This window comes from Dendropsophus ebraccatus, chromosome 11 (genome assembly GCF_027789765.1).
Source record: "Dendropsophus ebraccatus isolate aDenEbr1 chromosome 11, aDenEbr1.pat, whole genome shotgun sequence".
NCBI classification, from domain to species: Eukaryota; Metazoa; Chordata; class Amphibia; order Anura; family Hylidae; genus Dendropsophus; species Dendropsophus ebraccatus.
This window is the reverse complement of record NC_091464.1, coordinates 81,235,713-81,250,590: the sequence shown is the minus strand read 5'-3', so window position 1 is coordinate 81,250,590 and position 14,878 is coordinate 81,235,713. Positions and strand designations below refer to the sequence as shown.

Here is a 14,878-nt window from a genome sequence, read left to right as displayed (position 1 = left end):
ATCCGGCGCTCTATTCGATTGAATTGGTGCGGCGCCGCATCACCGGAGCGGCGGTCCGCCAGGACGCTGCAAGATGCGTCCTAACGCACCGACGGTCCGGCGATGCGGCGGCCACTAGTTCACCGCCGCACATTTTGAACGATCCCATTGAAAACAATGGGATCAGTTCAAAGATGCGTTTCCCTCCGGCGCTTTTCTCCTGCGCCGGAGGGAAACGCCGCCGCACCGCCGGACATATGTAAACCCGGCCTAATAGGACCCTTATGGAGTAAAGGATTCCCCTTGAGGAAAGTGGCAAAAAGATTTTGAAACAATTCTCAAAAAAAAAAAAAAGGTTGCTCTCTAGTGCCACCTATTGGAAGATAGAAAATGATGGGGTGCAGGACTTTTGTGGCAGCTGGGCTCCTGTGCTACCTGCCAGGAATGGAGAAACCTTTATTCCTGACAGTTTAACCCATTACATGCCACATTCAAATCGGTTTTGTGATCTCATTGGAAGGCTGGCTACATAATCAATGTGTGCCGATGGGTCCCCATAGAAGCCCAATGCCTTTTTAAAACCCCTAAATGGAGACAGAACAGTACTGATAGAGACAAAAAGTTTTCTCCCAAAAATTACTGGTTCAATTTTCTAAAAAATAATTTGCGCGCACAGCTAGCAGCCCCATAGTAGCCTGCAGTGTTTCGCTACTATATACATACCGATCCCAGTAAAACTAAGCGAATCACTTTGTCAGCTCAGCAGTCGGCTTATTAGCCTGCTTCCTTTAAACACTATGGTGCTCCGCTTCGGATGATGGGAAAAGCTGGATCCAGTCCTGGGAAACTTCTCCCAGTTTCCCAGGAGTGGATGCAGCTTTTCCCATCACCCAAAGCTGAGAGGCACCGACTTCAAAGGAAGCAGGCTAATAAGCCGACTGCCGAGCTAACAAAGCGACTCGCTTAGTTTTACTGTCAATTTGCTCATCTCTAGATGTCACTTATACCTAGAAATCAAATCATGACTGGTACTGCTTATATGATTTGCCTGTATTTTTACATTTACTGTACTTTAACCTATAATAATGGGGCCTGTAAAAGTGATTCATATTTGATGCACTCTTTTAAAATACTGTATTGACTACAATAATTAATCTGTAAAAGTACAAAAAAAAATCACAACATTTGATCATACAATTTGTCTTGTGGACCATACTATTTTTTTAAGTGGTATTCCTGAAAGAGTATCTGAAAGTTTGCACTTTTCTTGTCAGTATTTCACTTCCGGAGGCCCCTGCACAGACTCTGTAACACGGTGCAGGACCCTCTGCTAGGGAATACTCAAAGTTGTCAGCATGTTTGTCAGACGCAGATACGCTACAGTATTAACTCTTAACCTACTACTTTCATAGGACTACCGAGTGAATATTTTTTTGAGACAGCAATGGAACGACCCAAGACTCTCTTATAGTGAATACCCCGATGATTCCTTGGACTTGGATCCCTCCATGTTGGATTCTATTTGGAAGCCTGATTTGTTTTTTGCTAATGAAAAGGGGGCAAACTTTCATGATGTCACGACGGACAACAAGCTACTGAGGATTTTTAAAAATGGAAATGTATTATATAGTATAAGGTAATGTATCTATCTATCTATCTATCTATCTATCTATCTATCTAACCGTCTGTCTATCTATCTATGTATCTCCTATCTATCTATCTATCTATCTATCTATCTATCTATCTAACCGTCTGTCTCTCTATCTATCTATCTATCTCCTATCTATCTATTTATCTATCTATCTATCTCTCTATATCCTATCTATCTATCTATCTATCTATCTCCTATCTATCTATCTATCTATCTATCTATCTATCTATCTATTATCTATCTATCTATCTATCTCCTATCTATCTATCTATCTATCTATCTATCTATCTATCTATCTATCTCCTATCTATCTATCTATCTATCTATCTATCTATCTATCTATCTCCTATCTATCTATCTATCTCCTATCTATCTCCTATCTATCTATCTATCTATCTCCTATCTATCTATCTATCTATCTATCTATCTATCTCCTATCTATCTATCTATCTATCTATCTATCTATCTATCTCCTATCTATCTATCTATCTATCTATCTCCTATCTATCTATCTATCTATCTATCTATCTATCTATCTATCTCCTATCTATCTATCTATCTATCTATCTATCTCCTATCTATCTATCTATCTATCTATCTCCTATCTATCTATCTATCTATCTCCTATCTATCTCCTATCTATCTATCTATCTATCTCCTATCTATCTATCTATCTATCTATCAATCTATCTCCTATCTATCTATCTATCTATCTATCTATCTATCTATCTATCTATCTATCTATCTCCTATCTATCTATCTATCTATCTCCTATCTATCTCCTATCTATCTATCTATCTATCTCCTATCTATCTATCTATCTATCTCCTATCTATCTATCTATCTATCTATCTATCTATCTATCTATCTATCTATCAATCTATCTCCTATCTATCTATCTATCTATCTATCTATCTATCTATCTATCTATCTATCTATCTGCCTGTTTTAGATTCCTATTCTCCTTCTTTGTGCATAGACAGTTTTCTGAAGCCCTCTGAACCTTTGTTTTCCTGTTTATGTAATACATTTTAAGTCACTGTTCCGTGTCTAATGCTGGACAGCTCGTGGCTGCACTCCTAAATACGGCTGTGAACACCGTTTTGCATAAGTTTTTCGAAATTTCTAACTTGAGAAAATGTCAAGTGCATTACCCAGTTCATTTCACCATGGCACCAACTGCCTTCAATTTCTCTGCAGAATGGCATTTAGTGTCACTTAAGGAAGAGATACCATTCTATCCCATGTAATGGTTTGACAGGCTGCACACAACCTCCCTCTTTGTATAGGAACGTGCGGCGGCTGATGAGTGATTGAACAGTGGAGAAAAATCTATTCTGATTTGGATCTTATTTTTAGCTATTCTAGAATTCTTTATCGTTTTATATATATTCATACAGGTTTGCCTTCTATTCGGGAAGATATGAATTCTTTTTATAGAGGAAAGAATATACCATAAATGCACATAAAAAAGCCAGTATGAGCCTGCTCAAATCTTAATGGCACCATGATATACCAGTATAGATTTTGGTACATGAAACAAGTCAGAAGTCAATAGGTTAAACAAGCAGATTCCAGGTGGTCAAGAATGAGCGACTCCTTTGACTAACAACATCAATAATAAGCCGATAAGCAGCGTGCCAGTGGTAACACAACATTTACATCAAGTGGGATTTAGAACAGTGAGTTACAAGATGTGTCAGATATAGAGATGAGCGATTAGTGAAATATTTGACTTTCGAGAATTCGAATTAAGTAGGCACCGAGATCCGACTATTCGAACGAATATTCGATCCCATTATAGTCTATGGTGAAAAAAATCTCGGCACTTGGAAATCCAAATTCGACCACTTGGAGGTCACCAAGTCACCCATAAAACCTCCCTAAAGGATGCCAACACCTCTGGAATGACACTGGGACATTAGGGGGAGCATGCCTGGGTGCACCCAAAATCGCAGTATAATGCCACTCTCCGCAGTTGTGAATGAAAAATATTTGCGAAGGCTTTAGAAATGTTAACGGCAATGTTCACACATTTCCTTCGTATTTCTTGTGCAGTGTTACATACATGATTCCAATATGCGTCCGTAGAGCGTCACGTAATTCGCGCGTATCACGCATTATGCTGTACGAACGCTAGGCCGCAGCAGAGCAGAGATTGACACACTGGGTATCACGTGCCTTTAACTGGGCAACTGGCACACTGGGTATAACGTTAACCCTTAGTGGGCTAAACCAGGGACACTATGATTTATCATACTACTCATACCTACTCATACCTACTCAATCGAATCGTATTTGCTCATCTCTAGTCAGATACAATTATAACAGATACAATTATAACACATATACATTATATCAGATACAATTATAACAGATATACATTCTATCAGATACAAATATAATGGATATACATTCTATCAGATACAATTAAAACAGATACAATAATAACAGATATACATTATTTCAGATACAATTATAATGGATATACATTATATCATATGCAATTATAACAGATATACATTATATCAGATACAATAATAACAGATACAATTCTATCAGGTATACATTCTATCATCATACCTGCTGCACGGAATGATGCTCATTCATGTGAATCTTATCATCTTCCAAACGGGAATAATTGTTTGATGTTAATCTTCTTCTTATGACAATATGACAAACATTTGTAGGTGCACTCCATGCTGCTATTACAGCAGGAAAATACATGGGGGACATACAAGACTATAAGGCTGGAGTCCTGCTGTTAGCCATGTTACCAATACAATATCTGGCCTTATTTTCCAAGAGGTCCTCTGCTCTCAAGTAAGGGTTACACCAAGCGATAGTCGACCGAATCAGACCAATTCAGGCAATTATCGCTCAGTGTAATAGAGAGAACGATTAGCCGATAAAATGATGCTCGGCTGATCCAGACCTAAAATTATCAGGTGTCGGGCGCATATCGCTAGTAGCTACCTGTAATAGCTACATGTGTGGCTGACGGCTGATGATTGTAGTATTAAATAATACTAATAATCACCTTACCACGTTCCCGAGAGTCCTCGGAGGCCTTCTCTGGTGTCTGCAGCTCTGCCTTCTGTTCCAGTCTCTGCACTGTCTCCGCCGATGAGTGGCCATGGCCCATCAGTGCAGAGACTGGGGCAGAAGGCAGGGCTGCAGACACCGGGGAAGGCTTTGAGGACACCCAGGGATGTGGTGAGTTAAAACTTTATTAATTTAAACTAAACATAATGGCTGCACAGACTTCGCTAACGATGTCCGTTCAACCCTTCTGCACAATAGGCTGTCAGGGTACCAGTGGGGGTGGCAACAAGCAAATCTAATTTGGCCAGGGGACAGGGCTGGGCAGAGAACTGAGGGGTATGGCTGAACGATCACCCATCAGCTATGGGTCCTATTCCACGGGCCAATGGGGGCCCGATCAATAATGTAAGCGAGCGCCAATCTGCTAGATCGGCGCTCGTTTACTGGGCCTATTTCATGGCCCGATAATCGTTCAGCGAGGGCTGCAGGGACATCGTTGCCGATGTCCTTGCAGCCCTTGTTTAAACACCATACTTTACCTAAGCATGTTGCAGGGCTTCTCCTGTGCTTCTTCTTCCTCCCGTTCCCGCCCGCAGTAGCAGCTTCAGTGCGGCCTGTCTGAGATGACAGACCACTCAGCCAATCACTGGCCGTGGCGGTCTGTCAGCTAAGACAGGCCGCACCGGAGCTGCTGCTGCACACGGGACTGGGAGGAAGAAGAAGCACAGGAAGAGACCTGCAACATGCTTAGGTAAAGTATGGTGCTTGTGAGATCGTCAGTTGATCACTGTCTCTATTCCACGGAGCGATAATCGACAGAATCGGGCCGATTCGGCCGATTATCGCTCCATGGAATAGGACCCTATCTGAGGTGTAAGGGCATGTTTATATAACTATTAAGTTTTTAGTTTGGGGGCGGATAACGCACCGATTTCTGCATCAGAAAATCATTCAGTGTCACTTTTGAAAATTCTGCTCCCATAGACTTCCATGGGAGATGGGAAACAGTGCAGAAAAGAAGTGACAAGTGGTCTATAACTAGCATATGATTCCTCACTTACACGAATTACAGTATGACTATGTGTCATTTTATAACATAGGATGGACCCAACCAAGTCACCGTTTGAAGACAAATAAGCCGCTAATTGCAGATGGAAATGTTGGTATCTAATGCTGCGTTTACACGGAACAATTATCGTGCGAATTTTACATAGTTACATAGTTACATAGTTAATACGGTTGAAAAAAGACACATGTCCATCAAGTTCAACCAAGGAGGGGATGGATACAGGGAAGGGGGAGGGGTGATATGTTCTATACATTTGCACGATAACGATCGAATTCGGGCGATAATCGTAGTGTAAACGCAGCGAACGATTAAACGTCGAGCGAGAAATCTTCCATTTTGATCTTTCAACAATTTCTCAAATCGTCGTTAATCGTTCGCAAAAAATTTGCAGATCGTTCCGTGTGAACAGTTGTTGGCCGATTTAACCAATGTGTGAGATAGGCTTTAAGCGATCACAGAACGAATTTCTGTACAATATATTGTACCGTCTAAACGCTGATCGTTATGGGAAAAAAAACTTTACTCCGACATTGCTAATCGTACGATCAGGCGAAATTCCGTGTAAACGTAGCATTAGTATCAGTAATGCTGCTGAGTCATCAGTTTACTGATTCATTAGTAAATCTTGTAACAGAGCATGTCTGCACTACACGCGCCCCATATCATTTCACACAGCTGTGTATGAGTGTGCACCATTACAATGTATAAGCCTATAAATTACGTACACTATTTAGCATAACTTCAGGAACACACAGGCACATTTACATTCATCACTCGGAATCCTTAGCACCAGTTCATTTAGAAGATCGTGAGTGATTCGTCATTCCCCCCCCCCCCCCCCCCCCCGAGTACCATACTGTACATTGATTTAGCTTGTAATAGAAGCGATTCCAAAGTCTAGTATTACATAAAGCACATGAAAACTATTCAGACTAATCCTTAGCACTGAAGCATGAAGCATACAGGCTGCGACCAAAGGCTAAGCTGCAATGAAAATTACATATTGAACTTTCTCAATTTCCAAATTACAAAACTCCCCTCTTAATCAGAGTATGCGGAAAAAGAAAGACTCAGTCACCTGGCAAATAATTATATATATATATTCTATAATATTTGTGCCGAAGCCAAAAGTTGACTCAAATGGGATGGAAAATATAAACTGCCATGTGTAAAGCCAGCATATGAGATGTAAAAACAACATTCAATAAATCATTTGCATAGCATCAGAGGAATAAAACAGCAAGTCAGGTAGGCTTTAATGGGGTATTCCACTCAAACATAACTTTTGATATGTCGCTGCCCATGGTGAGACTAACAATTCCTTCCATACTTGTCATTATCTATTCAGTCTCCTTTCCCCAGTTCTGAGCTGCTGCTTTCTGCTGAAAACACAAAAATCTGTGTGTGAGCTTTTTCTCTCCCCCTCCCCCTCCCTTCTGAGACGGCTGATGTAAACAAGTCCCTAGCAGGCTTTATCTGAAACATTGTAGCTTCTTTGTAATGCTAGGAGGGTTAAACTGAGGTCAAGTTGCTGATAAACTCACTGTGGTTAATCCTTCCAGCATTACAAAGAAGATGTAAACATGTCCCTGTCTGGCTTTATCAGCAACATTGTAGCCTCTTTATCATGCTAGAAGGGTTAATCACAGTGAGTTCATAAGCAACTTGGCCTCAGAATAACCCTCCCAGCATTACAAAGAAGCTCCAAAGTTTCAGCTACAGCCTGCCAGGGACTTGTTTACATCAGCTGTCTCGAAAGGGAGGTGGAGACAGAGAGAAAAGCTCAAACACAGATTTTTGTGTCTTCAGCAGAAAGCAGCAGCTCAGAACTGGGGGAAGGAGACTGAATAGATAATAACAAGTATAGAAGTAATTGTTAGTCTCACCATGGGCAGTAACATATCAAAATATGTTTGAGCAGAATACCACTTTAATGCTTAAAAATTCATGTGATAATCTTTCTACTGTGCTACTGCATATGTCAGAGGTATATCAATAAAAACATTTACCAAATATAAATAAATATTAAGCACTGAAGTGGCAGTGACAAAAGACATTTGGCTTGGAATAACAATACATTTTGTATATTCATATTTTTTGCAGATTAACCTTAACGTTGTCTTGTCCAATGGATCTGAAGAATTTTCCTATGGACGTACAAACATGTGCAATGCAGCTGGAAAGTTGTAAGTATTTGTGTGGAATATTTATGGCTGTAAATGGAGAATTGAAGTACAGCATGTTATTGCAAGCTCACAAGGATGTTGATGATGATGATGGTGATGATGATGATGATGATGATGAGTACACGGCTGGTACTTATTTTTCAAAATAGATAAAAAAACATGTCGCAAAGCAACAGATTTATCAAATAGCCGCATCCACTGTTCACACATAGTGAAGTAAAAGCAAAATACAACAGTGAAATAAATACATAACACAGCCGAATTTTGAATCTAATAATGTGCTACATTGAAGTCTATGGACAAATATCAGTCGGTGTACACACATTTCTTTACAATTTTTTTACACCTATTTTTCTATAGTATTTTGCTTTTATTTTACTGTGTATTCAGATTGCCTTAGACCTTTTAGCTCGAGTTTACGGTTTTAGGCTATGTTCAGACCTCGTAAGAGACTGGTCGTTTTGTGACCCGGGTGGGCCACGAAACGACCGGTCTCAGAAAAGACTATACTGGCCTATGTTCCCACTTTGCTATTTGGGAACATATCGGGGGAACACGGCTGTCCTGTTGTATAGACGGCTGCTGATAAAGATTGTGATTATTATTATCACTAATTATGGGAAATGCACACATAGGGAGGTTTCCCTTAATTTAGTAGATCAGGCAGTCTTCAATTACTCTAAAAAGAAATATGTTGTCTCGACCTGGGTCTTTACCTGAAGTGTCCAGTAGGGGCGCAGTATATGTAGACAGGATGGGCCCTGTGTTTTTTTTACATGTAATGTCTACATATACTGCGTCCCCTGCTGGACACTTCAGGTATAGACCCGTGTCGTGACATCACATTTTATTTTAGAGAAATTGAAGACATTATTGTACATTAGGAATTTGTCTGACTTTACTTATGCAATAACATAAAAAATATAGATTTTAGCTGGAGTTCTCCTTTAAGAACTAATGTAATTGATTTTTGAAGTTTCTTACCTAGAATATTGTTAGCCATGTCAGAATCCTTTCAGACAATAGCTGTTGTCATGACAACCGTGCAGGAACTGTTATGAACAAATTAAGAAATTCTGGATCAATCATTAACTTTTAAGCAGTAGAGCCAGAGCCACAAACCTAACCTGCTATCTCCAGTAACAATCATTCCTAGATGGCCTATTGGATAGAACATGTCATATTGGATCAGATCCAGCTAGAAAACCAAACGGCACCTGTAATGAATGTCTAGAAGAAGCGGGAATTTCCATCACTCATCTCCATGCTGACTAGGCTGCTATTCACTAATTAAATCTAATGAACAGATGTTAAGGATCCTCCTCTGCAATGTGTTAAAAATTACAAAAAGTTGGAAATTAAAGGGGTAGTTCACAAAAAAATTCTTTTAAATCAACTGGTGGCAGAAAGTTCCAGAAATTTGTAAGAGAGATTTTACTCCTATTAAAAAATCTCAAGTCTTCCAGTACTTATCAGCTGCTGTATGTCCTGCAGGAAGTGGTGTATTCTCTACAGTATGACACAGTGCTCGCTTCTGCCACCTCTGTCCATGTCAGGAACTGTCCAGAGCAGGAGAGGTTTTCTATGGGGATTTTCTGCTGTGGACAGTTCCTGACATGGAAAGAGGTGGCAGCAGAGAGCACTGTGTCAGACTGGAGAGAATACATCATTTTCTGCAGGACATACAGTAGCTGACTAGTACTGGAAGAACGGAGTTTTCTTTGTTTTCTGTTTTTTTTTTTTATTTTTTTAATAGAAGTAAATTACAAATATCTGCCACTTGCTGGGACCAGTAAATATGAAAGAAGAATTTTTTTTTGTGAACTACCCCTTTAAAGATAAATATGATCCAATACAAGAAATACCCAGCTCTGCACCTGCTATTGATCCGAGCCGTAAGATGGATGATGTGACCATTATTGCTCCTTTGGCGTAAAGTGCACAGCTCCGCACGTGTAATCATTTCTGAATAGTGAATCAAAGGCGAACAATGGAAAATTATTTCCTGTCAGAGAAAGATAGAATATTTGCAGGAAGTCGATTACTGGAACATTTGTAGAATGTGGAAGTAAAAGGATTAGAGGGATTAGACCGTCACCACAGCTGGCCCAGTCTAGTAGTAGTAGTAGTAGGGATTCAGAGCGCCCAGAACACTGTATACAGACGGCCAGCATTAAAGGGGACAGGCCTGTTTTATTATATACTTGAATTCCCCATAGAACGATTTTTCTTTTGAGCATTCTTCTCAGATCACTCATTGTTCTCAGGTCCTCTGTTATACTTGCTGGAAAGGGATAAATACATTGACAAATGACTGTCACCCCTGTCCTTGCTAAAGCGCATCCCTATGTACTGTATATATTAGTATTATATGTGCTAGTCACTTGCTAAGGCTATGTTCACACTACGTAAGTTCCGTAGTAATCACGGCCGTTGTAACAACGGCCGTGATTTCTACGGAACTTACGTAGTGCTGCAGGCTGAAAGGATTCCAGCCAGAGTGTATACACATAGTATACACTCCGGCCGGGATCCCTAGCGGCGCTGCGAAAAACTGACATGTCAATTTTCTGCGACCACTATTCAATGAAAATGCAGAAAACCGCGTCAGTTCACACAATGGAGTGAGAGGCTCCGGTCGCTCGCTCCATTGTGTGCAGTGGGAGAACTCAGCGGCCCAAAAGATCATCTTTTCTGAGACCGGCAGTTCCGTGACCCGGCCGGCTCGCGGAACGGCCGGTCTCTTACAAGGTCTGAACATGGCCTTAGGCTGTATATATTAGTATATATAGATACTAGTCACTTGCTAAGACCATATGTATTAACACACATATGTATATATATATTTATGTACACTAGTCACTTGCTAAGACCGTATACATTAGTGTGTATATATATTAGTCACTCGCTAAGACTGTAAATACTAGTATATATATATATCTATACATGTCACTTGCTAAGACCGTATATACTAATATATATATATATATATATTTATATACATATGTCACTTGCTAAGACTGTATATAATAAATATAATATATTATTATATTTATATATAATATATTCCTAAGACCATATATATTAGCATATATATAATAGTCACTTGCTAAGACTGTATATATTAGTATATATATGTATACCAGTCACTTGCTGAGACCGTAAATATTCAAGAAAAATAATGACAAATCTGACATGCTGCGGTGTTAGTGAACTGGATGCATAGTGCATTCTACTCCATAAAAAAGAATAAAATACAAAATATCTATGCAATCCTGGCCGTACACTCCTCACCCTGGCAGGACTGCTTGTGGTACATGCTGCAGTGATCTCGTCAGAACAGGGACGCTCAGGAAAATGGAAACCCCCTCTCTGTGGTCCTTGGAGCCTGCCAACTATCTATAGAGTGTGTTTAATCATTCATAGGTTACTCACAGTCTATAAATTCTGGATCACTTGAAGGGAAGCACTCAGAGTGTTTACTCCTGCCTAGATTAGGAACAATTAGGTTTGTGAAAGTGTATAAGAAAAGAAAATCAACTGATCCCAGAATCTGTGCCCGAGATCTGTAATTAATTTTTTATTTAAAAAATCTCCAGTCTTCCAGTCCTCATCAGCTGCTGTATGTCCTGCAGGAAGTGGTGTATTCTTTCCAGGCTGGAGAGCAGAAGAGGTTTTCTATGGGGATTTGCTGCTGCTCTGGACATTTCCTGACATGGACAGAGGTGGCAGCAGAGAGCACTGTGTCAGACTGGAAAGAATACATCACTTCCTGCAGCACATGCAGCAGCTGATAAGTAATGGAAGACTTGAGAGTTTTAAATAGAAGTAAATTGCAAATCTCTAGCACTTTTTGGCACCAATTGATATGCAAGAATTTTATTTTTCCAGCTGAACTACCCCTTTAAATATTTTGATGCAATTGCACCACTTGTGCACTTTAAGGGAGGCTCAAAAGTTGGTGCCCTGCTGTAATGGGTCATAGATCAGCGATATCTTTCATCCAAGCCATTTAACCACTTTCATGCCACAGTCAATAGCAACAACAGCATCTGAGTGATTGGACAAAGAGAGGGGGTCCCCTCTGTCACCTTATCCCCCTCCTAGCCTGCAGCATGATTACAGGATGCCAATGGGTTGTCCGGACAGCTGGGTGCACAGTGAAGGTGCCCAAAGCTTCTACCTTACTACTCCTATTAGGCCTTGCCAGGGGATACCACTAATAAAATACCACTAAGAGACCATGGGGCATATATATATCATTATATGCCCTTCACATACACCATAGACAAGGTGCAGATTTTTGGCCTTTGGCTTACGCCAGGGGTAAACCTCACTTGCCTGATGGGGGAGAAGGGGGAGCACAGTAAGGTGGGGAGGACATGTGGACAAGCTGCTGATCCAATCTTTTGTGTGGGCAGTATACAAGGGATGTGCGACAAATAGCAATACATTTAAATGGCCGCATGAAGGAAACAGTGATCATTTGTGTGGCCCAGCTACCTGACTAGTTGTGCTTTTTAAAGGCACTGCAAATGATCGCTGATCTTGCATGGCCCCATATCGGCACATGTAAAAGAACCCGTACAGACCTCTTAAAGCAGGGGTGTCATACTCAAATACACAGTGGGCCAAAATTAAAAAATTGGACAAAGTTGCGGGCCAGCCTTGATATGAAGTGCGAATGCGGCGAATAAACCCTAATCCATGTAGCAGCCAACCCAACCAATATTACCCTACCCCATGCCCTCCCCATGTAGCCAGCCCTCCCCAATAGTCTCATATAGAAGCCTGCCTTCCCCCATAGTCTCTTATATAGTAGCCTGCCCTCCCCCATAGTCTCTTATATAGTAGCCAGCCCTCCCCAGTAGTCTTATATAGTAGCCAGCCCTCCCCTGTAGTCTCATAAAGTAGCCAGCCCTCCCCCATAGTCTCTTATATAGTAGCCAGCCCTCCCCAATAGTCTCTTATATAGTAGCTAGCCCTCCCAATAGTCTCTTATATAGTAGCCAGCCCTCCCCCATAGTCTCTTACATAGTAGCCAGCTCTCCCAATAGTCTCTTATATAGTAGCCAGCCCACGCCCATAGTCTCTTATATAGTAGCCAGCCCTCCCCATAGTCTCTTATATAGTAGCCAGCCCACGTCCATAGTCTCTTATATAGTAGCCAGCCCTCCCCCATAGTCTCTTATATAGTAGCCAGCCCTCCCCATAGTCTCATATAGTAGCCAGCCTTTCCCATAGTCTCATATAGTAGCCAGCCCTCCCCCATAGTGTTATATAGTAGCCAGCCCTCCCCATAGTGTTATATAGTAGCTAGCCCTCCCCCATAGTCTCTTATATAGTAGCCAGCCCTCCCCATAGTCTCTTATATAGTAGCCAGCCCTCCCCATAGTCTCATATATAGTAGCCAGCCCTCCCCATAGTCTCATATAGTAGCTAGCCCTCCCCTGTAGTCTCTTATATAGTAGCCAGCCCTCCCAAATAGTCTCTTATATAGTAGCCAGCCCTCCCCAGTAGTCTCTTATATAGTAGCCAGCCCTCCCCAGTAGTCTCTTATATAGTAGCCAGCCCTCCCCCATAGTCTCATATAGTAGCCAGCCCTCCCCATAGTCTCACATATAGTAGCCAGCCCTCCCCTATAGTCTCTTATAGCCCTCCCCCATAGTCTCTTATATAGTAGCCTGCCCTCCCCCATAGTCTCTTATATAGTAGCCAGCCCTCCCCAGTAGTCTTATATAGTAGCCAGCCCTCCCCTGTAGTCTCATAAAGTAGCCAGCCCTCCCCCATAGTCTCTTATATAGTAGCCAGCCCTCCCCAATAGTCTCTTATATAGTAGCTAGCCCTCCCAATAGTCTCTTATATAGTAGCCAGCCCTCCCCCATAGTCTCTTACATAGTAGCCAGCTCTCCCAATAGTCTCTTATATAGTAGCCAGCCCACGCCCATAGTCTCTTATATAGTAGCCAGCCCTCCCCATAGTCTCTTATATAGTAGCCAGCCCACGTCCATAGTCTCTTATATAGTAGCCAGCCCTCCCCCATAGTCTCTTATATAGTAGCCAGCCCTCCCCATAGTCTCATATAGTAGCCAGCCTTTCCCATAGTCTCATATAGTAGCCAGCCCTCCCCCATAGTGTTATATAGTAGCCAGCCCTCCCCATAGTGTTATATAGTAGCTAGCCCTCCCCCATAGTCTCTTATATAGTAGCCAGCCCTCCCCATAGTCTCTTATATAGTAGCCAGCCCTCCCCATAGTCTCATATATAGTAGCCAGCCCTCCCCATAGTCTCATATAGTAGCTAGCCCTCCCCTGTAGTCTCTTATATAGTAGCCAGCCCTCCCAAATAGTCTCTTATATAGTAGCCAGCCCTCCCCAGTAGTCTCTTATATAGTAGCCAGCCCTCCCCAGTAGTCTCTTATATAGTAGCCAGCCCTCCCCCATAGTCTCATATAGTAGCCAGCCCTCCCCATAGTCTCACATATAGTAGCCAGCCCTCCCCTATAGTCTCTTATAGCCCTCCCCCATAGTCTCTTATATAGTAGCCAGCCCTCCCCAATAGTCTCTTATATAGTAGCCAGCCCTCCCCCATAGTCTCTTATATAGTAGCCAGCCCTCCCCATAGTCTCTTATATAGTAGCGAGCCCTCTCCAGTAGTCTCTTATATAGTAGCCAGCCCTCCCCATAGTCTCTTATATAGTAGCCAGCCCTCCCCAATAGTCTCTTATATAGTAGCCATAGCGGGCCAGATGTAATCCCAATTCTGGATTGCCTGGTGGGCCAAAACTAATGGCACCCCGGGACAGATTTGGCCTGCGGGCCAGAGTTTGACATGACTGTGTTAAAGTATATTATGCATGCAAAAAAGTAAGCACATAGTAAAACCAACAAACAAACATTTAAAGCTTAAAAAAAACTTTTTGGATGCCAATAATGTGTCAGAACCAGA

The 14,878-nt window shown here is 41.5% G+C and overlaps 1 protein-coding gene across 2 annotated transcripts in view; it reads left to right on the top strand.

Annotated features, from left to right (window-relative positions):
* Positions 1-14,878, top strand: part of GLRA2 (glycine receptor alpha 2) — a 161,955-nt gene that overhangs the window by 46,865 nt on the left and 100,212 nt on the right. For both annotated transcript variants that reach the window (XM_069945452.1, XM_069945451.1), the window contains exons 4-5: positions 1,392-1,615; positions 7,848-7,930. In XM_069945452.1, coding sequence (XP_069801553.1) covers positions 1,392-1,615; positions 7,848-7,930 — 307 coding nt within the window. The remainder of the gene's footprint in view (positions 1-1,391; positions 1,616-7,847; positions 7,931-14,878) is intronic.